We start from the raw sequence: 24,324 nt of genomic DNA on the forward strand, positions 1-24,324 counted from the left end.
ACACACACACACTGACACTTTCACACACCCACCCCCAGCTCCCTCCCTGGTGTTTCTCCAGGGGCATGACCTCCCACCCACCTCCAGGGCATCTGAATGGGCCCTCAGAAGAGCCAAGTACCAGGAGGGCTCTGCCTCAACGGCCCCCCACGCACACACCCCCAGTGGACATGTCTCTGGCTGAGCCTGACCAGGGTGGGTCTGGGTATTATTAGGCTGCAGAGACAGCACGGAGGCATATGGTCTCGTACACAAGAAATAATGTTCATGTTAAATCAGACCTCATGCATAATGCATGGTGCCTGATCTCACATTATTTTGGGTGTTCGTCAAAATCAGTGTTCTTTCTTGTGAGGGCTCCTGAAAGGAAGGGGAAAGGGCGTTTGCTAATTGCACCCGCAGCCTGGACCAGGGAGCCGAACGTGCCCTGGGAGCCTCACTCTGGCCCCACGAGTGGGTCTCATCCCTCTGTCCCTCTGTCTGTCCACATGGAAGGAGAGGCTGACTCGGGTTTGGAGCAGGCGTGAGGCCCCGTGTTATTTTTATTTCTTTTCTCTCGGCTCTCTTGTCCCCGGAGGGTTCTGGGGAATAGCAGTGGCTTGTCGTCCGCACACCCGATTCATTTGCCGTTTTATGAACTCCCCTTTGATTCATTGCCTCCCTAAGTCAATGATTCACTCCTGATGGCTTTTCAGAAATCCTTCTTCAAAGGCTCCAGATTATTCAGCTCTTAGCAGGAGCAGACTGTGACCCTGCACTGCTACTGCCCTCCCTGCTTACGGTTGGAAATTGACACCATCCTTGCCTTTCCCCAGGGCTGGCCAGCCTGGAGAGGAGGAAGTACTCCCTCCATGCAGAAGCTGCTAGAATTGACCTCAGCAGCTCATGGACAGACCTGGCCCTCTGGCAAAGCTCCTTCCTGCCACTGTGGGTTACCTGCCTTTTCCCATTGTCATCAAAATCCCTGGGGATGCTCTCCATGTCTCAGGAGAGGCAGAGAGCAGAATAGTGAAGCACAGAGGCTGTGGGACCAGAAAGATCTGGGTACAAATCCTGGCTCCACCTCTTATCAGCTGTGTGTCTTTAGCCAGCTCCTTACCCTTTCTGTGTCTCAGTTTTCTGATACGGTGACAACGGCAGTCCCTACATCATAGAGCTATTTTGAGGATTAAGACACATGAGGTACACAGAGTGCTCAGTATAAGCAGGTGATGGATGAATGAAAACTGTTTTACTCTGGGGCCTGGGTAGGGCATTGTGCAAAAGCAAGGGAACAGGGAAGAAAACCAAAATGTAATGAACTTTTACACAGATCCCACTCCGCCCAAGGCACTCTGACATAATACTTATCCGTGCACTGACTTTGTACTTTATTTTCTTTATCTCACATTAACTATTCCTATTTTGCAGTTGAGGAAACTGCTGCACAGAGAGTTTGAGTGACCTATCCAAGGCAGCAAGACTAGTTAATTATAAAGCCTGGAATAAAACCCATTTTATCTGACACACAGGTCCATGTTATTTTTATACTCCCTGCTGGGGTGAACAGCAGTGTCCAGTGCTTGGGGCATGTGCCCAAAGCGGAGGAGGTTCTAGAACTCAGGACTGGGCCAGGGAGAGAAGTAGGGACCAAGGGTATTAGAGCTAATTAGATCTGCCCCCTTCTCCACCACCGTGCAATCAGGTTAATCCCATGAGGCTCAGGGAAGTTGGATGAATCACCAAGGTCAGGAAGCCTTCCTGATGTGTCGATTCAGAGCACTGTGCACTGAGAAGCTACATATAGTGGCTAAGAATGCGGACCCTGGCATCTGACCAGGCTTCCATCCTGGCCTCACCACCTCCTACCCATGGGACCTTGGGCAAGCTTCTTTCCTCATCTGTCAAAAGAAGACAGTAACAGTACCTGCCTGGTAGGATTGCTGTGAGGATTAGATGAGAGATGATATACATAAACACTTAGAAGAGAGCCTGGCATAGTGTAAGTGCACATTAAATATTAGCTATAAAATCAACTTTATATGTACAATATATATTATTGTATAATTGCTGGGGCTGAAGCAGTGCAGAAAAATAATGCCTAGTGCTTTTTCTACCCCCAGAATTATTTTTCTTCATTCTCAAAACCATTCTGGGAAGAAAAGTTCAAGCTCTCCATTCCCAGGTCACAGATGAGGAAACGGAGGCCCAAGGATTTTGAGGGACTTGCCCAAAATGACCCAGAAAATTAGGCAGGTGCAATCTCCTAGCCTGTTCCCCACATCTGACTCTTTGTGGCAACACCATGCCCCCAGTAATGTGCTCTGAGCCTCTTCTAAGTACTAAGGCTCTGTGCTGGGTTCTGGGGAGATAGCACCCAGAGGGTCAGGGAAGTCCCCACAGACAATGGTACCATTAAGCTAGGTCATGAAGAATGCGTGAGGGGTTGCCTCTGGGCCTCCTAGCTCAGGGCCTGAGCCCAAGGAGATAAAACCACTCAGCCCCAATGCCCTCAGACCCCACTAGTTCCCCCTTCCTGAGCCTTCATGCCTCTTCCTGCCCTGCTCAGGACCCTTCCACACACCCGCTTTGATCCCAACACAGAAGATTCAACTCAGGGTCAAGGCCCCTCGACCCCGCACAGCCACCCACCATGACACTAATCTAACGATAGATTCCTTCACGTCCCAACTCCTGCTTCTACTGCAACCCTGCCCAGAGGTTGACCACCAAACCATGCCACAGGGCATCCCAGCTTAAAAGGCAGGGGCCAGGTACCTGGCTCCAGGCCTCACTCTACTGTTTATCTTTAGTATGACCCAAGGTGGGTCATTTGTCATCTCTGGACCTCAATATATGAAATGGGCATTCCCTCGTTTACCTACATCCATCCTACGTCCATCCATTCGTCCATTCACCAACCACCCACGCACCCATGCAACCATCCATTCACCCATCTACCCACCCATCCTCTCATCCATTCATCCATGTACCTCTTCAACCACCCACCCATCCATTTACCCAACCACTCACAATCCATCCACTCATCCAATCATATAATTTAACAGGCCCTATGTTGAGAAGCAGGAACAGACCAGTCCCCCTGTCTTTAAAACACTCCTGGGTTAGCCTCTTCCCTTTCCTACCTCTCAGTCATATAGAGTAGGCATGTGAGAGCCCAAGGGAGATCATTGTTTGGGAGGAAACAATGAAATCTACTGTTACATCTATGAATCTTTTGTGTCAGAGCACTAGGAACCTCCATGCCCCACTCATTTCTTCAGGGCCCTACAGAAGATGTAGTCAGTATAGCCTTTGCATGGCCCAAGGACTCCCCTTAGCTCTAAATTCTCATTCCAGGGTTGCCAGGTATTGACCTAAACTAGAGAAATTTCAAAGCAAGCGAGGGAGAGAAAGGAGCTTGTGGATATAACTTTTGCCAAGGCTGAAGATCACCACTGGAGCTCAGTTTTTCTACCAGAAATGGCAGCAGTATCTCAGCACCAGAGAGATATGGGGAAATGTTCTGGACCCAGGCCTGTCCCCACCTAGCTGTGTGACATTGAGTAAGTCCCTGCTATTCTCTGGACCTCAATTTCCTCACCAGTGGGGTATGGGGGGTGGTCTACGGGTCCTCCCAGCTCTGAGGTGGTCCCTCTCCATCCTCACTTCCCTTCCAGCCTGGATGGGCCTGCCCCTCTGACAATGGGGCCTCTCTGACCAGCCCACACATGAGGAGGAGTACAAGATGACGTGGCTGGTGTCCACAGCCCTGAGTCCTCTGGCTATTCAACCCCGCCCTCTCCTGACACAAACAACCCTCAGTCACCTCCCCCTCCCACCCCCCAGAATCTGGGCATAGCTGGGGCTTGCTATGCCCTGGTCACCCCATGAATCACCCCTCTATGGTCCCCGGGGGAGTGGTCCAGGGAGCATCCTACGCCCCATGCGGGGTGAGGGCCAGAATTGCGGCCCTCAAGCAGGCAGTGTCCACAGGAACAATGGAGGCCTGTGGCTGGCAGCCGGAATGCAGCCATTGTCCTGCCCTGGCCCCCAACCCCAAGGCCTCAGGTCCCCAGGCCGGGCAGGCTGGCGTGGGTCGGTGCATCAGGCACTCGTGTGCTGCTTCCCCTCTTTGGGCAGGCGAGCTGGTGGGCCGCCGGGCCAGAGCCCACCTCCACACCCCAGCTCACAAAGGATCCCATGCACAGGGTGAGGAGAAGCGAGACAGGACCCAAGGAAGCCAAGCCGTCCTCGGACCCACCCATCCCTAGGGTACTTGGAGCAGACTCAGAGAAGGGGCCTCGCAGCTCCAAGACCCAAGCTATACATCACAGTGGGGAGGGGGACCACATTAGAATAATGCAGGATTAGAGTGGGGTTGCTATAGCGACGTATTAGGGCAATACATCTAGGGAGCCTGGCCCCTTGGTGATGTATGACTCTGCTCAGCTGAGGGGAGCAGGGGGAGGGGACATTCCCGCCCCTCCGAGGGGAAAGCAGATACCAAACATGCTCTTCATTGGGGGAGAACATCTGCCTTGGACTCCAAAAATAGGCTTCTCGGAATCCTGTCAAGACTGAGAGAGATGCCCTGCCAATCCAAATCTCCAACAACCCCACTGGGGTCCACGCTCAACTCAGCTTCAACTTCAAATCCCAACTCCAGCCTCTGCCTCAGCCTCTGTCTCAGCCTCTGCGCCCCACGCCAACCTCAGCCCCAGCCTCCATCCCAGCCCCTCCAGGCTCTCTCCTTTCTGCTTCAGTGCTAAGGACCATTCCCATACTAGCTCCCCTGCATCCAGTGGGGTCAGTAGGACTATATGAGGGTGGAGGAGGGGCAAAGAAGGAGGGAGGGAGGGAGGAGCACCCAGAAATACCCATTAACCAAACCATCAAAAGTGTTAATTTGAGAGAAGCCTGGAGAAAAAGGCTGAGGGCACCCATGCTGTCCCCTTCTCACCCACAGGCCTCCCCAAGCCAGCATCGGGGCACCCCACCCCCACCTTATCCCAGATCTGGGAATTTAACTTCCTTCTATATACTCCCAGGGCCACCGCTGGGGTCTTAGGGTGGACTAGCCCTAGAGTGAAACTTGGATGAGGCTCCCAACAAAGGAAACCATGCTAAAATATTTTCATGTGGTATTTGTAATATTGTGTGACAAAGTCAGATCATGAGATCCCTTTCAAAGTGCTATATCAAGTTATTTGTACTGCTTGCCCCATCTCAGAGGCCCCCCCCTCCATGCTCAACCCTCTGGGGACTTCGGGAAAAGATTCTCTTGAGATAACCTGCTTGGCTATATCCACCTTGATGAGAAGAGGCAGGAGAGATAACCCCCTCCAAGAATCACAGGAGCGAGGGAGGGATAAATTAGGAGGTTGGAATTAACATATACACACTACTGTACATAAAATAGATACTCAACAAGCACCTACTGTATAGCACAGGGAACTATACTCAATAAGCTGTAATAACCTATATGGGAAAAGAATCTGAAAAAGAATGAATGTATGTATATGTATAACTGAATCACTGTTGTACACCTGAAACTAACACAACAATGTAAATCAACAATACTCCAAAATAAAATTTAAAATTTTTTTAGAAAAGAAAATGCTTTAGGACCTTTCCTAGCTCCTCAGAAAAAACAAAAACAAAAGAAACAGTCATAAGTGCAAGTATAACCCTATCCCCCATCTCTCTGTATCTTGACTTTCCATCTGTGTTCACATGACTGCGTATAACTCTCATTTTGTGTGTGCCTCCTCACTGAATGGTATATTTTAGTTAATTCAATCGATTACAATAATTACACAACGCCCCGCAAATTCTTCCTTTTTCCTTTTGAAAGTAACGCTCTGGCCCTGTGCCGGGGAGTCGGGTGTGGGGGGGTTCCAGCCCCCACTGGAAGATGCTGACCTCGACATCCCCAGCTCCCACCAGAGGAGGGCATATGTCATAAGACGAGGCAGGGTAGGAGGCGTTGCCTTCTGTGTGCACACTCATGCGCCATCTGTGCCCATGAACACATGTGGGTAAATACACACACACACACACACACACACAGACACACGCATACACTTTGGCCCTACCCTGGTGTTATCCCCGCAATGGAAGAAACTTCATCCATTATTAGAAAGAAGCCATGAAGGGGGTTTCTTGTCTCACTGTCCTTCGTCCTCTGGGAACCTCCTTGCTCACACTCACGTAGACATACAAGCTCACACGCCATATACGCACACACAGAGCAGTGCGAAGAGAAAGGGAAGAGAAAGGCCAAAAGAAGGAGGTAGGTGAAGACAGTGCATGTGCCCAGAGGGCAGCTCCTGGGATGGGGGCAGCAGGGTGCCCGGGGTGCGCTGAGTGGGAGGGAAGCTTCGTGGCTTCCTCTCTTCCCCAGCCAGCGACCAAAGGTCAGCCCAGGCGGCTCAGCCACGTGCGGTCCACCCACCCCCATCTGGTCATGTGAGACCAGGACCAAAGCCTCATCAACACGCCATTGTCCTCCAGAGCCCAGCCTTGTGCTGGAGGGAGCAAGCCCCCTCCAGCCCAAGAGCAGTCAGTGCCCCTCCAGAACCTGTGGTCCCCTCCTGAGGGGACCCTCTCAGCCCCCACCTTAAGGACAGCTGCCTGATGCTCAGGCTAATGCTATCCTCTTTGGGGCCTTCTGTCCCCTTCTGAGAAATGGGAAGGAATCAGCTTTCCACTTGCACTGAGAGTGCCTGGGGTGGGAGTAGTGAGTGAGCAGGGGGAGGAAAGGCCCTCTTTCTCATGTGCCCTCCGAGGGGTGCATATACCACCCCATGCCACCCCCCTCCCCGCCCATTCCCCACATACTGTGGAGGGGAGAGAGAGTAAAGCAGAGAAGGCCCAAGAGTTGCCCTGAAGGTCATTTTGCACGTCAGCACAGGGATGGGTCCCAGAGCCCCCTGCGCCCTGGCTCCTAGCCTGGACCACAACACAGGCTCCATTGACTCCTGGGCACCCTCTTTCCCAAGATGCACGCAAAGCTGTGGGCTCGTGGTTCCGGCCCACGGGCCCCTGAGTCCCACAAGGCTCCATGGGGCCTAGCCCCACAGGACTCACCCAGGAAAAGAGGCCAGAGCTGGCTGGCTGGATGGTGTGGGTGGAGGCAGCTGCCAAGGGGCTGGCAGGAGAGAGGGAGATGGAAGGGATGGACACTGCACCTACCCAGAATCTCCTCAATCCAGGCTAATGGCCCTCATGGCCAAGCCCTAGGCCCTGCCCTACCCAGCCCCGCGTGGAGTCAAAGATCCCCAGCGCCTCCTCTACCCACCCCTAATCCCTGCTGACTCCTTGCGAAAAACAGGGACCTCTGCTCCAACACTGAGACTAAACCTAGGGCAAATCCACCCTGGCCCACCCTCTGTCTCCTACAAGGGAAGTCAGGTGGAGGATGGTCGTGTCTGTGGGAGGGGGATCAGAGGAAAGCTGGGCTCCTGTAAGGGGAGGGCTGCCCCAGCAGGATGACAGAGAGATGATTAAACCCACAGAGAAGATTGATAAGAGAGCTAAACAGCTGCAGCTCTGCAAGGTGGGCTGGGGACAAATCTCATCTTGTCCTGGCGGCACTCTAGGGGGGCTGGCCCAGCCTGGCTGAGCTCATGACCTACACATGCTCACCCGGCAGAGGTTGGGGCGGGGGAGGGCTGCTCCCACCTTCTTCCCCCATCCCCAGGCCTCTGATGGTGACTTCCAGAGCCCAGCCCTCACTCCTGCCGGCCCGGAGCTCAGCCCCCACTCCACACCCCCCTGTACTCAGGCAGCGAGTCCCTTCTCACAGGTGCCCCCTTCACCCACGGCATCTCTGCCACAGCTCTCACTCTCGTTATTATTAGATGTGATTTACAGCGGAAACGCTGAGTCAGACAAACCAAGACTCCCCAGGCAGAGGCAGTGGGAGAGGAGAGTCCAGGGGAGGTGGCCCTCTTGAGGCAGTGTTCTCAGAAGAACGTGAGGAGATGTGAGGGGTCCAGGACGAGCTGGAGGGTCATCTCTCCTGTTTCTCCTGTTTGTTCCAGGCTGAGGATCCTCACCTGGGTCTCTTGGACGTTCAGGCCCCTTTTCTGATCCCCACCCAGGATTTCAGCCTCTGATCTTCCTCAACAAGTTGGAAGAGAATAACCCAGGGATCCAGAAGTCTTGACATCAAGGTGGTTCTGCTGGGCCGTTTCCTCATACCAGGGCTCATGGTCCAAATATGGAGAGAGGCAGCAAAAGTGCATTGCTGGGGTCCCATCCCCCCACTCTGCAGCAGAAAACACAGTCACTGTGCGCTCGTGTGGGCGTCCGAAGGCACCAGGACACGTGGGGCACAGTTCCTGCTCCCACCTTGTGCCGAAGAGCTCTGGCGGGCAGGTCCGTCTCTGCTCCCTAGGTCTCTGACTCCCTGGCAGGGAGGAACTGGGCATTGTTGCCAAAAATAAACGTTCACTCTCCCGCTCCCTGGCTCCCGGCTCCCGCTCATTAGGATGCGTGGCGTTTGGCTGCGGTCCCACACCTTGCAGCTCATTATAAATATGCAGTCGCTGCTGGCGCTACCCCAATCATCTCTGCAATCAGAGCTTTTAATTAGGTTAATTAAATTGTATCAAATCTCGCAGGGACGCAGTTCACTGATGCTGATGAGGCAGCCAAAACAGACCCCAGCTCCTCTGCTAATGAAGGCCGCTGCCTGCCTGTGTGGCGAGGGAGCCCGAGCGCATAATAAACAGGCGCACCCTGTGGGAGGAGCTGCTGCCCAGGCCCTGAGCTCTGGGGACCTGGCAGGGAGGGGGTCTGCCTCCAGCCCACCAGGCTCCAGCTGCAGCAGAGACTCCCGCCCCCGGGAGACCTTCGCCTTCACTATAGAGCTAACAGGGGCAGCTTCTGGAGCCCAGGCAGGTGGGCAGGGTCGGGGCTCTGAGCACCTGACACCCTTACACGGCAAACTTAGGTGTGCCCCCAAGCTTCACTGGCTCCATCTGGGGTTTCCACTTTCCCTCTCCCCCAGCATGGCCCGGCCAGGCCAGGACCCCATCCCACCCCCCACACACACACACCCCTGACCGGGCCAGAACCTCATCCCCTACACACACACACACACACACACACACACACACACACCCTCATCCCCTACACACACACACACACACACCCTCATCCCCTACACACACACACACACACACACCACTGCCTCTCTGGATTGTCTTATTAGCCAGAGAGGCCAAACTGAGACTACAAGGCTCATCCAGCCACTGCTGGCCTAGTCTCCATCTGCCATGGAGGCCATCTGCCTCTGTCGGGGTGGGCGTGGTCTATAATGCTACCAGGCAGTAGCAGGAGGTGGTGGCACCCCTTAGTCTCCACGTGCCAGATGGACCCTGCATCTCCCCACCTACCACTGCACCTCAAGAGCCCTCTCTGAGGGAGGGACACTTGCCCCCCGACCCCCTGGGATCAAATTAGCTAGAGATGCGAGAGGATTCCTCATTCCCTAGCCCTTGCCCATCCTGAGACGGCTGTCCCAGTCCCCTGGCAATCCACGGCTGGCCACGGGGGGCCACAGGCTCCAGAGCTAGAGAGGGCCCTGCAAAGGTCCTCCCGTCTTTACGCAGGAAGGCAAGTGCTGCCACCTCCAAAGGGACTGTCCCCAACGCTCTGCTCAGCCTGGCTCCAACCCCCTCCTCTTAACCCCTCTGTCACTGGCCTCAGTGTCACTGAGCAGCTGAGGAGAGAAGATGGGGAAATTTTCAGTGCTCTCGGGACATGTTGTTTCTGCTGTAGAAGCTGGTTTTTGGCTTGGAAAGGTTTTTTTTTTCCACCCAGTAATGTGAAAACATGAAACCTGAAACCAACCCCCCCGACATTTGCCACCGCAGAGAGAAGACTTTGGGGGAACTAGGAGAGAGCTGTAAATGAGTCAGGCTGATTCAGGACAGGGGGGGGCTGCCCAGCTGCCTCCGGGGCACCAGAGTTTCATTAACACTTATGGTCTGGGCTTGACCGTCAGGTGACAGACGACAGGAGGAGAGGAAAGGACTTCCTTCCCACCCTCAACCCCAAACACAGCAGTCCCCAGATAAACTCTTCTTGCCGAGAAACAGCTAGGTCCTTGGCTCTGTCTTGCACCAGCCTCTACTACCACCCTTGCAGCACCACTGCCCAGACACCAGCCAGTCTGCTCCCCTCACACAAGAAAGGAAATGGCCATGGCCATTACCAGGGCCATCGAGGGATGCAGCCAAGACTGGGTAGGGAGAACTAGATACCAACTCCACTTAGGAGAGATACAGATTAGACAGCACTTCCCCAAAGTAATGATGGATTCAGGAATAAGGAACATGGAGATTCCTTATAGGGAGTCTGAAGAAGCAGGAGAGATTTTTTTCCCCGACTGGAGAAGTTAGGAAAGGAGGGCAAGCAGAAGCATGAACTGGGCAGCCTCCTGAACCTCCTAACTCCACTCGCTGGACTTGGGAAAGGAGGCTCTGCCTCTCGGCGTTGCGTAGCTGCTCTGGGCTCCTTCCCTACACTTTCTGCTGAGACAGACCCAAGGGAGCTAGGCGGGAGCCCTGCCAGCAGGGAGGCCCCATGACCTGGCTGGCAAAAGAGAGCACACCCTCTGACTCCAGGAAGCAGCTGCACAAGAAACCTGCTGCCACAGCCCCAGGACGGTATCTCAGGTGCCCCATCTCCTCTCCTCACCTGGGGCCTCGGCCCACCCTTCCCCAACAACCCGTGCATGAGGCGGCTCTGTGAACCGACGCTGGGAGAGCTTGAGGAGGAAGGGAGGCCGGCACCATTCACCCACTCGCCTCTCTGTCTCAAGTCCCAACAGGCCCCAGCCTCACCGGCCCTCCACAGGTAGGCAGGGCGAGTCTGCATCTGCTGGCTGCCTCCCCTGCTGGAGGCCGTGCAGCTCTTAATTGTTCGCTGCCCCACAGACAGCAGCATGGGGAGACAGCAAGCCGTAAACAGACACTCAGAACTGCACGTGGGGAGACCCCACCATGTCTCAGTGGAACCACCCTCTGGACAACCTGGGACTCCAACACAGGCTTCCTCCATGGTCCTCACTAGAAACGTGAAGGGAAAGCCCTTTCCTGCCCAGTCCTTTGGGGGCCACACTTATCTCATGCTAGGGGAGCAGGGATGGAGAAAACCTTTTTTCACAAGAGCTCTACCATGTGGCATTAAATCCAATAAACAAATGCATACTAAGCACCTATGGAGTACTGGGCACTTTCGACAGCAGCACCCTGAGAGCTAACCCCAGCAAAGGGGCAGCAGCTCCACCTACTGGGCCCTTTCCCACCCTGTTGCCAGGAATCAGTTCAGTAGAAGATTTTATTCAAAAATACAGGGCTTCCCTGGTGGCACAGTGGCTAAGAATCCGCCTGCCAATGCAGGGGACACAGGTTCAAGCCATGGTCCGGGAAGATCCCACATGCCGCGGAGCAGTTAAGCCCACACGCCGCCAACTACTGAGCCTGCGTTCTAGAGCCAGCAAGCCACAACTACTGAGCCCCCACGCCTAGAGCCCGTGCTCCACAACAAGAGAAGCCACCGCAATGAGAAGCCCGCGCGCCGCAACTAGAGAAAGCCCATGCTCGGCAACAAAGACCCAACGCAGCCAAAAATAAATAGATAAAATAAATTAATTTTTAAAAAAAATACAGGAAGGCCTAACACTCTCCTGCTTCAATCAGAAGGGCCCTAAGAGATGGCAGTGGACTATGACTAAGCCAGACTGGTTGGTTCTCTGCTGGAGAGACCTGGGGCTTCCATGTCAACTGTGTAGCTGCTGCTTTGGAGACTTGGATTGTACAAACCTGAATGACACGTGTTCTGCCAAGAAAAATGTTCTCCCCCTCTGCAAGCTGCCACATTCCCCCTGGCACAGCCACAGCAGGGTGCCACCAAGAGCCCAAAGCACCCCTGGACCTGGAGGGGTGGATCCAGAAGAAACAACAGTCTCTTTCCCAAGCAACGAGCCAGAAGTCTGAGGTTCCAATGGGCACTAAAACGTCAAAGCCCTTGGCTTTTATTTTCAGGACCCATGAGGCTGGAGCCTCTTAGGTTAAACACAGGGGCAACCAATCTCTTCCCTTGGAATCCTTGGGCCTCGGAGACAGCCTTCAGTTTAAGAGCAGCTCAGGACCCCTAGCTTTATTCCCTTACAGTGAGTGCTCTGATCACTTCTACCCTGGAACTTCATCCTCAGAGAAGATGGACCTTCCCGCTCCATTCGGCCTGTGCACCTACACAGCATCTGGGGACTTGTGGGTGTGTAATCTGCGTACATGAAACCCTAGTGGTGTGTTCGTGCACACACCTGTGTTTATGAAGCCTTGTGCATCTACTACCGTGACAGCCTATAAAGTGTGTGCACCTTTGTGTGGGAGTGTGCTTCACCAGAAGGCATTTAGGTATACCTCCACCCTCCTCCCACCTTCCTCCCCAGCGGGGGCAAGGGAGCCACAGCAGCAGTATCAAGCAAGCTGTTCTGTCCCAGGAACAGACTGCTGCTCGATCTGTTTGCTCCTCTGTCCAACACCCATGTGATGAGTCCCTTTCCTGACTCAGGTCTCAAGTCTCCAGACGCCTCTGTCGTAAGACTATCAACATTTACTTAGCTCAGCACCTTCCCAGACTGGGAAGCACTTCCTTCCTGAAGGCAAAAGCTGCTAGCTTCTAGTCCCCTGGCCCTTCTTCCTGCTTTCCAGGGCTCCCAGATCTGAATCCCACTGAGTACACCCTTAGGAAACAGACTTTCATTTCAGGCTTTGTATAAGAACATAATAGTCATAGGAATTTATTAAGTTTTAATAATTTTTCTTTTTAAATACCCGCAGAAGGGTGTTGCTCTTCCCCCTCCAGGGGGTGAGGTGTAAGCAAGCCTCCCAGAATCCTGCTCCTCCCACATCTGCTCTAAGCACGCTCAGCCCTGTCCTGACTGGCCTCGGCCTACCATCCCTATGTGGGCAGGGAAGGGAAGGGTGAGACCCTGGGAGGTCTATGTGTCTGCCGCACACACGCTGGGGTATCTATTTCCAGGGTGAAGGCCTGTACCAAGCCATTTATAGCCTTGGAATCAAGAGCTGGCCAGGAGGGAAGGAACAGAGAGCCAGGTCTGTCCTGATCTGAGCTTCATCAATAACGAAGAGGTGCCCCTGTGAGTTCCTAATTCCAAGGGTTTCTATCTGCAGCTGTAAAGTGTAAAAGAAAAAAAGTCCTTCCTGGCTAACTTATGCAGCCACGTGAATATCCAATAAATTAAGAATGAATGAGGGTAAAATCAGTCTATCCACTGGTTAAAACATTATGCAAACATTAGAAATACTTACTTTAATTTTTACTATGAGCATGTATTACTTTTAAAAATTTAATGATGTAACAAAATGGAAAAGAGCTAATGATTTAATAGTAAGTGAAAAAAGTAGGCCATAAAGGTGTTTAATTACAACTACAAAACACAAAAACCAGTGCCAACCTCTACAAAATGGAGGAAATCAACCAGAATGCTCTTGATAGTCGTTCACCTCCATTTCCCTAACCTCCTAGCATAGTTAAGTATGCAACAGTTATCTGTCGTTCTCGAATAAGTACTGGGATTAGAGATGAACTCACTTGTTTTCCAAATTTGCTATAAAAAAGATTATGTAACTTTTATCATGAAAAAAAGTGAAAGTATATAAAAATAAGACTGATTTCAGGGAATTCCTTGGTGGCCCAGTGACTGGGACTTGGCGCTTTCACCGCCTTGGGCCTGGGTTTGATCCCTGGTTGGGGACCTGAGATCCTGCAGGCTCCGTGCAGCGGCCAAAAAAAAGACTGATTTCAACAATTCAACAACCCACAAACAATTTAGACGGGGGAAGGGGCTTTAACACTGTTCACATCAAATGTCAGATCTATAATAAATTACGGTTATAAACAGGAAAACCAAGTCACTTAGACCACTGGAATCTGAAGTTACTGGAAAAAAAAACATAAACTCGTCCACGTGGAATGACAGGCTTATCTATAACACTTCAACGTTTTCGACGACTCTCAAATTTGTAAATAGCTGGGGAATTGACTGTTTCTTTCTTCACCTTCACCTTCCGAGTTTTATCCTACAAAAGAGTAAAAATTTACCAGTAAATAGTAGGAGAGGTCTGTGTCAAACAGAAAGTTTAATAAACTACCTATTAGAAAGCCCCTAATTCAGCCCGTCTCAATGTTCAAGAGAGACAAAGCCCTTTGTCCTAAGGCATCCCCGACGCGATGAGTCAAGTTCTCCCCTGGGCATCTATAATGAGGCTGGTTGTGCAGAAGTTCTTGTGAAAATTGAGAAGAAAGGTACTCAAATTATTATTTTGTAGGGCTTCTTCTCTTACGGAACCCCAGTTGAGAAAGGCAGACCAAAATGATCTGCAAAGCTGAAAAATTTGACATTTAGAGGAATGATAATATGAAAGGGGCATCTTATATTCCTTAGCTCTGCTATTTAACTACACAATGTTGTCTATTTTTAAACACCAGTGAGTGACACGCACTGTTTTATTAACCTGTTTAAATGTTACAGATAGCTGCTCATAAGCTATAAAGTTCATATGCCACCCGATCCTACCCTTTGCTGTTCCAAAGCACTGACTAATAAGCAAGCCCCTTATTACCTTCTTAATCAAGGAATATTTCAACACTGTCAGAGTAACAGACACTGGCTCAAACCACTGCCCCTGAGGAGCAGACATTTTCACTGGGGTTGGTTTACACACAGCTGAAATCCAGTCTCAGTTTAGAACTTTACAAGGGAAAAAATAAAATAAAATAAAACGAAGGCCTAAGGCTCTCTCTCCTCACCAGAAGATCTTTGCGAGTTTGAATTTTCTGTGCAATAACAAACAATTTCTTCTCGCGCTCAATCCGCTGCGTCAGGCAGTTATACTGCTTTTGCCTCTCTTTCGCTATTTGCTGCAGAAGAAACACACATTTTCAGTAAAACAATTAACAGGATAAAAATGAGTAAGAAACTGTTTCTTAATCCACTTGGGCCCAAACGCATAAATGGTTTCATCAGTTCCCTCCTGACCCCAGAATCAACCTAACAAGAGACTCTGAAGTTGGCCATTTTAGGAACACCACATTCCAGAGCTCCATGGAACCTTGGAGACCTGCCCATGGACACAAGGTTCACCTGGAGCAGAATCAGGACTGCGCCTCGAGTCTCACAGATCCCAGGAATCTTTCCACTACTACACTGAGCTGTCTGAGCGTCCCGGTTACCTAACGTGCAGGAATGAACCAGTGCTGTAAAACCCTACACAATGAGTAGAGAAGCAGAGAAGGGCCACCGGGCAGTGTGCTGGTGTCAGAACCGCGGAACTCAGAGAGCAAAGGACTCTGTCAGTGGAAGCTGACCTGAAAATTCTCACTGCTGATGACCCCTCAAAGACCAATGGTCCTTCAATGTGGGGGGATCACAGACCTCTGAGAAACTGATGAAAGCTTTGGATTCTTTCTTGACATAAATGTATACATGTATTTGTACAAATTCATACAAACGTATATACCCAGTCACACAAAATTTCAAGGTGGGAAGAAGGTGTTCATAGACTTCCTAAAGCCCATTCGTGGATTGCCCACCCCCTCCAAGTTACGGACTAAAAATTCCCTTGCAAGCCACCCACCAGGAGTCTCTTAATAAAAATAATTTTGCTTTAAACAAGACAGTCAAAAGAAACAACACCACTAGACAAAAAGGGCAATCCCAACCTTCCCAACTTTTCAAAAGGTAAGATGGTGAACTATTCTACACAGGACTTTGGAACACCAATCTCCTTAGGGACTACTGCAATACTTGAGAAGTGTCAGCGACACAGCTAACTGAAAATACAACTACATGGCAAAGAGGATTATCACTAGAACACCAGTCAGCCGGCTCCTCGGCTGGAAGTGTTATCTACACAGAGGGGAATATTACTGGGCCTCAGATTTAAACAATTCACCAATTCTAGCATAGTCTCACAGCAGTGGTTTCAGACAGCTTTTGTTTTCACTTTATTGCACACACTGTTGATTTATGGGATTACCCAATATAATCAAACTAATTAGGGGTATTTATATTACTAAAGCAAGTTTAGCTGCCTCTGAGCTAGAGAAGCTGCTGTGAAATTAAACAAAGCTGATGCGATGTAAATGATTCAAATCAAAACAAAACAGCTGTCTGCTTGAAACACACTGACAGCATTTTTTTAAATGAATCAGTCAGAAGTGAGAGTTCAACTCCAGAAGACTTGGAGAAAAAGCATGTCTTCTGCACAAACCCAGTTACAGTGACAGAAAGCACCATAAGGACAAGTCAATACAAAATTGGGGGTACAAATGCAAAACATGAAAGACCTTTTGATATACATATTCACTGTTAAAGGTTTAATATCAAGTATACCAAATCCCTTCATCTTCAGTGTCCCCTCCTTTCTCTGCCTTTTAAAACTATTGGCACCTGTTACAAGCATTGAAAGCACAAGGCCCAGGGTCAGAGGTAGGATTCAAATGCAGACCTAGGCAATTCCCTGGCGGTCCAGTGGTTAGGACTCCGTGCTTTGCCGGGGCCCGGGTTCAATCCGTGGTCAGGAAACTAAGATCCCGCAAGCCTCGCAGCATGCCCGCCCCACCCCCGCAAAAAAAAAAAACAAAACAAATGCAGACCTAAAGGCCAGAATGTAAGCTCCTGACCACTATACTACACGTCCTCTAATCTTAGAAACTAAGGAACCCTCCTCCACCTCCATTCCCATCACTAAATCCTCCTTCCACTTCTCTAAGAGAACTTAGTAAGTTTTCCAAAAATAATCATCTTAAATGCAGTAGGGAAAAGAAAAAAAAGAACCTAGATTTCCACAAACTCAGACCTGAAGAAAAATGGAGAAAATTACCTTAAGTCGAGTCTGATTGTTAACTCCTTTCACTTTCTCCTTCTGCAAGGTCTCTATCGTAGGTCTGTTAAAGACTCTGTCGACTAGTTCTGGGGCTGTTCGCAGGTGAGTTGCAATATCAAACTGTTCGACTAAAAGTCAAGACAATCCTTAAGGCGCTGTCTCTAACACCAAACAACACAGACCAATATGCTAGACTGTCCCAGAAACCTTCAAACATTTCATACCTTCCTTTTTGGTGTCAAAAAAAAACACATGCTTCTTCTGTTGCTTCCCCTGGAAATCCAGCAGATGGAGCTCTGATTTCAGTCTTTCAATTTTCTAGGATACAGAATATGGTCTCATTTTATATTGGGTTCTTCTAGGGTATCAGAAATGAATTTGCACAAGTTTAGACCATCCCACATCATTATCACCAGCCAGCAAAGAATTTGCTTCATTCTTTTAAAAGAAAGGACCACTAACATTTATCAAGCACCAACCACATGTCAGGTAGAGGGCTAGCTAGGCACTACACAAAACTCATTTAATCCTTACAACAATCCTATGAGATAGAAATGTGGAAACAGCCCCAGGGAAGTGGGGCTAATGAATGGCAGAGCCAGAGTTTAAACCTAAGTCTGTCTCAAACTTGACCTCTTTCCATTCCACCATGCTGACTACTTTTAAGCCATTATCATAATTAAGTGTACTTTAAGATTGGAAATGCCAGAAGAAATCAACTTACAACTCGAGATCAATGGATTTCTCTTTCTCTTCTTAACCAACAAAAACATATCAGAATAAAGAGTTTTAGTTGTTACCTTAGCTTCTGCAACCCTTTTCATTTCTATATATTTGACATCCTGAGTTCTCATCAGTTTCAGCTGTTCTGGAGTTACTTCTTCCTTAGTCTCCTTAATAACATGAACTCCATCCTAAAATCCAAAAGTAAAAGATACGTTTCCTATTAAAATCATTAATAAGTTGTTGGCATAGTTCCTGACTGGAACAAAGAAAACCAAAGGCTACATACAACAGCAACACAATGCACCAGGCCCCCAAGACACACATTCAATTCAGCACCTCCAATCACCCTCTCAGAACAGCTCCAGGCATCAGACAACTCCAAACGCATGCTGCTCATGAAGGGGCAGCTTTGCCTTGCATAATGACCAGGAGCACCTGACCAACTGGAGAAGAGCTAAATAAAAGCCCAGGATCCTAGCTAGCCATCTCCTCCCTCATCCTTATTTTCCTTGTTGAGTTGGAGCTCAAAACACCAACTGAGGGACTGCCCGGGCAGTCCAGTGGTTAAGACTCTGTGCTTCCACTGCAGGGGGCATGGGTTCAATCCCTGGTTAGGGTACTAAGATCCCACATGCCATACAGCATTGCAGGGGAAAAAAAAAAAACCAACTGATCCATTAGGCACCCACCTGGAGTTTAACCCGAGTCATTTTATAGTAGAATTCATCTGGATTTTTTTCAAGAGCCTTCTTCCGGAGAGCTCTAAGGTATTTTTGCTTTTTCCGGTAGTCACTGAAAAGCAGGTTAAACAAGGTTCATGGTAAAAAAGAAAAAAAAAAAACCCACAACAAGCAAACTTTACAAGCATCTAATGATACATACAAAATGAAACTCAAAAAAGCCAAAGGAGTGACTACATTCGACCCACACTCCAATGTCACACTCCAATGTCAGATGTTGAGCTCATCTCTTTGTGGGTCCTCTCCTGTCCCTGTTCTACCTGAAATTAACAGTCCCCATTTCACATAAGTTTTACTGCCATCTACATCATTACAGGGAGAGACCCAACACAGCACAGATTACAACTCCTCAGATGGGGCTCTGATGCAAGCTTGGGCACCAAGTGACCAAATAAGATTCAGAAACTACACGTTGTAATATAGCATAGTGACTAGAATCGTGGACTCTGGAGCCAGACTGTCTGGGTTCAAATCTTGGCTCCACCATTTCTGGCTGAGTAATCTTGGATAAGTTAGTTAACCACTCTGCATCCCAATTTAATCTGTGAAATGGGTGTGATAATAATAGTATCCCCAAAGATTGCTGGAATAAATGCATGTAAAAATGGTAACTCTCTTAGAACACTGCCTGGCCTAATAACAGCACTCAGTTATTATTATTTGCCTGAAAAACTCTGGGACCCAGAGCAATCCACTTAATCCATCACCAGCTGCTCCGGGGGCATAAAAAGGACCTCAGCTGACATGCATGGCTAACAAATAATTATAAAGTGTTTTGTAAATAAAGTGCTAAAGAAGAAGAAGAATAGGGATAATTGTTTTATAAAATGTTTTCCAAGTTCATTATCACCCACACTCAGTCCCATGAATCCATCTTTCACATGTCTTCATTCCACACCACACATGGTGATGTAAGAGACTCGACAACTGGAATGTTAGATTCTATCTTGAACTTCAAGAAAAGGGAGAGAAAAAAGATTCAGCTTTTAGCTCAAACACCAAGGCAGAAGCAAACCAAAGCCACTCTGAGAAAACAATCTGGAACAACATAATAAAAAAAATTCTCAATGCAACTACAGTTAAATAAATAACGCTCTGCCTAAACAAAGAGAGAAGTTTTGGGTCGCAGAAAAGTATCTGACAGGCTGCCAGAGCTTTGGCCATTTTATCAATGGCAGGAAATCATCCCCTGCTGGACACTCAGGCAATTCAGCTGTAGTACAGGGAGGCTGTAAGCTTTTCTGGCAGCACCGCTCCCAGAAAGAATGTACTCACTCTGCACGAAGTTTGTAATCTTTCTTTTTCTCCAGCAGGCCCAGATGTTTTCGAAAGCTGGGCTAGAAGACAAAAGGAAAAAAAAAAGTGCTTAGTTTCCTCAGCAAACACATACCCGAATCAACAGGACACCTGACAGGAACAAGAATCTCTGGAGCGTTCAGTAAATCCGAGTCCTGGCAGCCAATGTGCTATCCTGTTCCCTCCCCTCCCCCAACTGGGCACTGCCCAAGGACGAGAGGCCATGCAGGTGCCAGAGAGGTCACAAGTACTGCCATAGTAGGCTTCTTGGCCTATTAAGGACAGAGAAAGGCAACAATGACTCGGCACTAAGAAAGCAGTTGCCAGTTGTACTAAAATTACTACAGACTTAATCCAAGGGTTTATAAAATACTATGAAGGGAAAACATAGTAACAGGGAAGCAACTGTGGTTAAGAGAGCTAAATTTAGAGTCTGAAGAACTGGGTTCAAGTCCAAGCTTTACCTCTTAACAATCTGTGACTCTGGGCACTTCACTTGACATCTCTGAGCTCCTGTTTCCTAGCTATGAAATAAGAACAATAAGACCTACTTCTCACAACTATCCTGAGGACTTAATGAGCCTCTGTAAGTGGTATCTGCCCGCACACAGCCTGGCACATAGCAGGTGCCCAGCATATGTGTACTGTTATTATTCTAATTTCGGTACTAAGCATGAGAGAAAACCAAGTATGACAGAAAATACTTCCTCTGATACAGAACTTGGATAGCATGAAGGTACAAGGATTAAATCTTGGTATTATCTTTCTACAAGCTATCACTACTTGAGTACTTAACCTACGGCAAGGTCAGTGCTAGATGCTTTTGCCTACATCATCATAATAGGCCACATTTATTAAGAATTACCGTTACATTTTGGGCAAATTTGAAAATATAAAATTAAGAAAGAAAAGAAAATCACTATAAAGAATTTGTATGGGGACTTCCTGGTGGCGCAGTGGTTAAGAATCCACCTGCCAATGCAGGGGACATGCGTTCGATCCCTGGTCCGGGAAGATCCCACATGCCTCAGGGCAACTAAGCCCATGCGCCACAACTACTAAGCCTGCGCACTAGAGCCCGCGAGCCACAACTACTGAGCCCACGGGCCTAGAGCCCGTGCTCCACAACAAGAGAATCCACCACAATGAGAAGCCCCCGCATTGCAACAAAGAGTAGCCCTCACTCACTGCAACTAGAGAAAGCCTACGTGCAGCAATGAAGTACACTTCCAAAAATTTTTTTAAATTAAAATAAAAGAATCTGTATGTACTTTTACTTTGCTTTGTAAAATCTAGGAGTTTTGACATTCCCAGAAGGTAAAAAAAAATTCCTGTTCTCTTGTTAGGATGAGTATGTAACATGAGTAAATAAAATTTTTATCAAGGTGAAAAAAAAAAGAAATACTGTTACAAAGCAATCTTCTATGCGCATTACACACGTCATTTATCCCCAAACAATCATGGAAAGTGGATAAAGCAGGCACTACTGTTATCCCAATTTTCCAAAAAGGGAATGAGGTTTAGAGAACAACTTGCCCAAGAACACAGACAGAACTAGTAAGTGGCAAAGCTAGAACTAGACCTATTCTATCTGGGGCCACAGTCTGCTCTTCCCCACCCTCCTACACTGCATCCTCTTCCACTTTGAATATTCTCGATGTTTGAGGCAGTACATAAACTTCTCTACTGTTTAAACTTGTATAATAACTTGAGTGGAATTTTTTTTTATTTATTTCTTTATTTACTTGTTGGATGCATTGGGTCTTCGTCGCTGCACGCGGGCTTTCTCTAGTTGCGGCGAGCGGGGGCTACTCTTCGTTGTGGCACGTGGGCTTCTCATTGCAATGGCTTCTCTTATTGTGACGCACGGGCTCTAGGTGCGCGGGCTTCAGTAGTTGTATCACGCAGGCTCAGTAGTTGTGGCTCGTGGGCTCTAGAGTGCAGGCTCAGTAGTTGTGGCACACGGGCTTAGTTGCTCCATGGCATGTGGGATCTTCCTGGACCAGGGCTCGAACCCATGTCCCCTGCCTTGGCAGGCGGATTCTTAACCACTGCACCACCAGGGAAGTCCTTGGGTGGGATTTTTAACAGTCTCCTCTCTCATCCTCTATCCTTGAAGTGATGCAAGAAATAACTCAATATTTAAAATAATACCCAAGCCCTCTCTTGATCATTATTATTTTAATTATAGCAGACAAAGAGAAGTTGACAGAGAATAGAGAAAGAAAACTCAAGGGTCAAAAGAGCAACAAAGTGAGGCAGAAATCTTGAAATCTGTCATGTCCACTTGAATGTACACCTGCCAGGAGGAAGCCTGGCATTGAATCTGAAATAGTTCACATAATTACCCCCTCCATACCAAGTATCTTCCAGAGCTCCCCCAATGCCTCAGTAAGGACCTATAAGATAAAGTCCAAACTTTACCCAAATAGGGAGTGCTCTCGTCAATGTGGTTACCAACCTTTCCAGCATGGCCTCCTCCTCACCTCTCCCACAAAGACCCTCTATTCCCACTCAGACATGGCCATGTCATGCTCTTTGCCTCTGTCTTCTCTACGAATCCAAATCAACTACCCACAACTGTGCCTTTGGACACACTATTCAACCTCTTTAAGCATCAGATTCCTCATTTGTATTGATACAAATGAGGATAACATCCGCCTCACAGGAATGCTGCAGGATTATACAAGATAATCCTCGTACAGCATGTTGGGCTGTAGCTAGCATACAGTCAGTTCTCAAAAAGTGACAGTTATGGGACTTCCCTCGTGGCACAGTGGTTAAGAATCCGCCTGCCAATGCAAGGGACATGGGTTCAAGCCTTGGTCCAGGAAGATCCCACGTGCCGCGGAGCAACTAAGCCCGTGCGCCACAACTACTGAGCCTGCGCTCTAGAGCCCACGAGCCACAACTACTGAAGCCCGTGCGCCTAGAGCCCGTGCTCCGAAACAAGAGATGCCGCCATAAAGAGAAGCCCGCGCAACGCAATGAAGAGTAGCCCCTGCTCGCCGCAACTAGAGAAAGCCCGCGCTCAGCAACGAAGACCCAACACAGCCAAAAATAAATAAAATAAAATAAAATTTTTTTTTAAGTGACAGTTATTATCATTGCCTTCCAAGTCCAACAAGTTTCACTGTGATACTTTCTCTCATCATCTCTCCTCTTCCCACTCATGTTCCTTATTGAGCATTTTTGTTTGTTTTTTAATTTGGGGTTTTTTTTTTCCCCCTCATTGGGCATTTTTTTATGCATCTCTTATAAAGTTGCTTCTTTATTCAACTTTTAGTAGCCTCTGGATTCAAAACACTTGGTCTGATCCCTGGCTTTGCTGATTGCCACCTATAGTTGTATGTCTTTGGGCAAATTACTTAACCTATCTGAGCCTCAGCTTCCCCATCTGCAAATGTAAGAAAATAATAGTACCTACTTCCACACACTCTTGAGAGATAAATGAGATAATAAGGGTAAAGCATTTTGCACTTTGTCTGGCTCTGGCACACAGCAGGCACTTCTAGCTGTTATTATTTTTAGATAGATCCACACAGGGGTCCAAACAAGGTGGCAAATTATCGATACACTACTCCCAGCACACCACTGAGCATACAGCAAGTGCACAATAAATGTCTGATAAATGCTATTAAGCAGGAAGACTGAACTGTGGTTGGGAGGCCTTAGTTCCATCCCATCCATCAGTGACACAGCTTTAGACACATCCTTCTCTTTCTCTTCCCCATCTGTAAAATGAAATTGCACCAGACATCCCTAAGGGCCTTTCTGGATCAGATATTGTGTGACTCCTGAGAACAGAAGAATAAATTGATTCTGCATATATTAAATGAATTTCCACTCAACCTCTCCACACAGACACACCCTCCACAGAAGTCCTGCAATTGTTTATTCGGTCTGAATTTGGTGTTTGTGACTGGGCAAGTCAATTCTGTGCTTTGGACCTCAGTTTCCTCATCTGTATAATGGGGTTGGAAAACACCAATATTATATGGTGAGACATAAACAAAAAGCATACGTGGCATATCTTCATGGACCTCAAAGCCCAGGCATGATGATGATAGCACATTAATTAACACCAATCTCTTCAGGATCAGCCCGCATACACAGCGGACAGAGCTGAGCATCTTTAGATGTGGATTCCAGTTCCAGCGGGGACACGTATTGGCTGTGTGAACTTTGACCTCAACTTCCCCAGAGAAGATCAAGCACTTTACACACAGTATCTCATTTAACTACTTCAATGAAACCTTGCAAGATAGCTTTCATTATCTCCCAGGAACAGGGACAGTTGTGCTCTCCTAGCTAAAACGACCACCCCCTCCTCCCCGGACCGCGAGGGTCCGCCCCAGCCACGCCTGCGTCGTCAGCATATATTTGCATGTATTTACAAGCAACATCTCCGCACAGAAAAGGCCAGAAGCCGCAGCTGGGTGGGTGGGGGGTAGGGCCGGGGCGAAAATAGCACATGGGGCCACCGGCCAGCGTTCGTGGGGCCTGTGCGGTCCTACCTGGCTTCGCTCTCGGTGTTCCCGCTGCCGCGACTTAGCCGCTTTCCGAAAAGCCGCCGCCATGTCTGCTCAGTCCTGGAAAAGCTCAGTAGACAACGCCGGTTCCGCACCGCCTCGTCCACTGACCCTACC

The 24,324-nt window shown here is 48.8% G+C and overlaps 1 protein-coding gene across 1 annotated transcript; it reads right to left on the reverse strand.

Moving 5' to 3' along the window:
- Nucleotides 1-12,789: 12,789 nt before the first annotated feature.
- UTP11 (UTP11 small subunit processome component) lies at nt 12,790-24,309 on the reverse strand. Its single transcript, XM_024125494.3, has 8 exons — nt 24,193-24,309; nt 19,655-19,716; nt 18,329-18,431; nt 17,714-17,827; nt 17,138-17,231; nt 16,911-17,041; nt 14,836-14,946; nt 12,790-14,105 (listed from the first exon to the last, which is right to left on the reverse strand). Exons 1-8 carry the CDS (start codon nt 24,253-24,255, stop codon nt 14,022-14,024), a joined length of 762 nt encoding a protein of 253 aa, XP_023981262.1. The 5' UTR covers nt 24,256-24,309; the 3' UTR covers nt 12,790-14,021.
- Between the last annotated feature and the right edge of the window lie 15 nt (nt 24,310-24,324).

This window comes from Physeter macrocephalus, unplaced genomic scaffold (assembly GCF_002837175.3).
Source record: "Physeter macrocephalus isolate SW-GA unplaced genomic scaffold, ASM283717v5 random_223, whole genome shotgun sequence".
Taxonomy (NCBI): domain Eukaryota; kingdom Metazoa; phylum Chordata; class Mammalia; order Artiodactyla; family Physeteridae; genus Physeter; species Physeter macrocephalus.

Coding starts and splice junctions, on each gene's coding strand:
- UTP11 (XM_024125494.3), bottom strand. CDS start 24,255: ATGGCGGCGGCTTTTCGGAAAGCGGCTAAGTCGCGGCAGCGGGAACAC. Junction 17,828..18,328: donor TGACTCGGGTTAAACTCCAG/GTGGGTGCCTAA, acceptor TTTGGATTTTAG/GATGGAGTTCATGTTATTAA. Junction 14,106..14,835: donor AAACTCGCAAAGATCTTCTG/GTGAGGAGAGAG, acceptor ACTCTTTTGTAG/GATAAAACTCGGAAGGTGAA.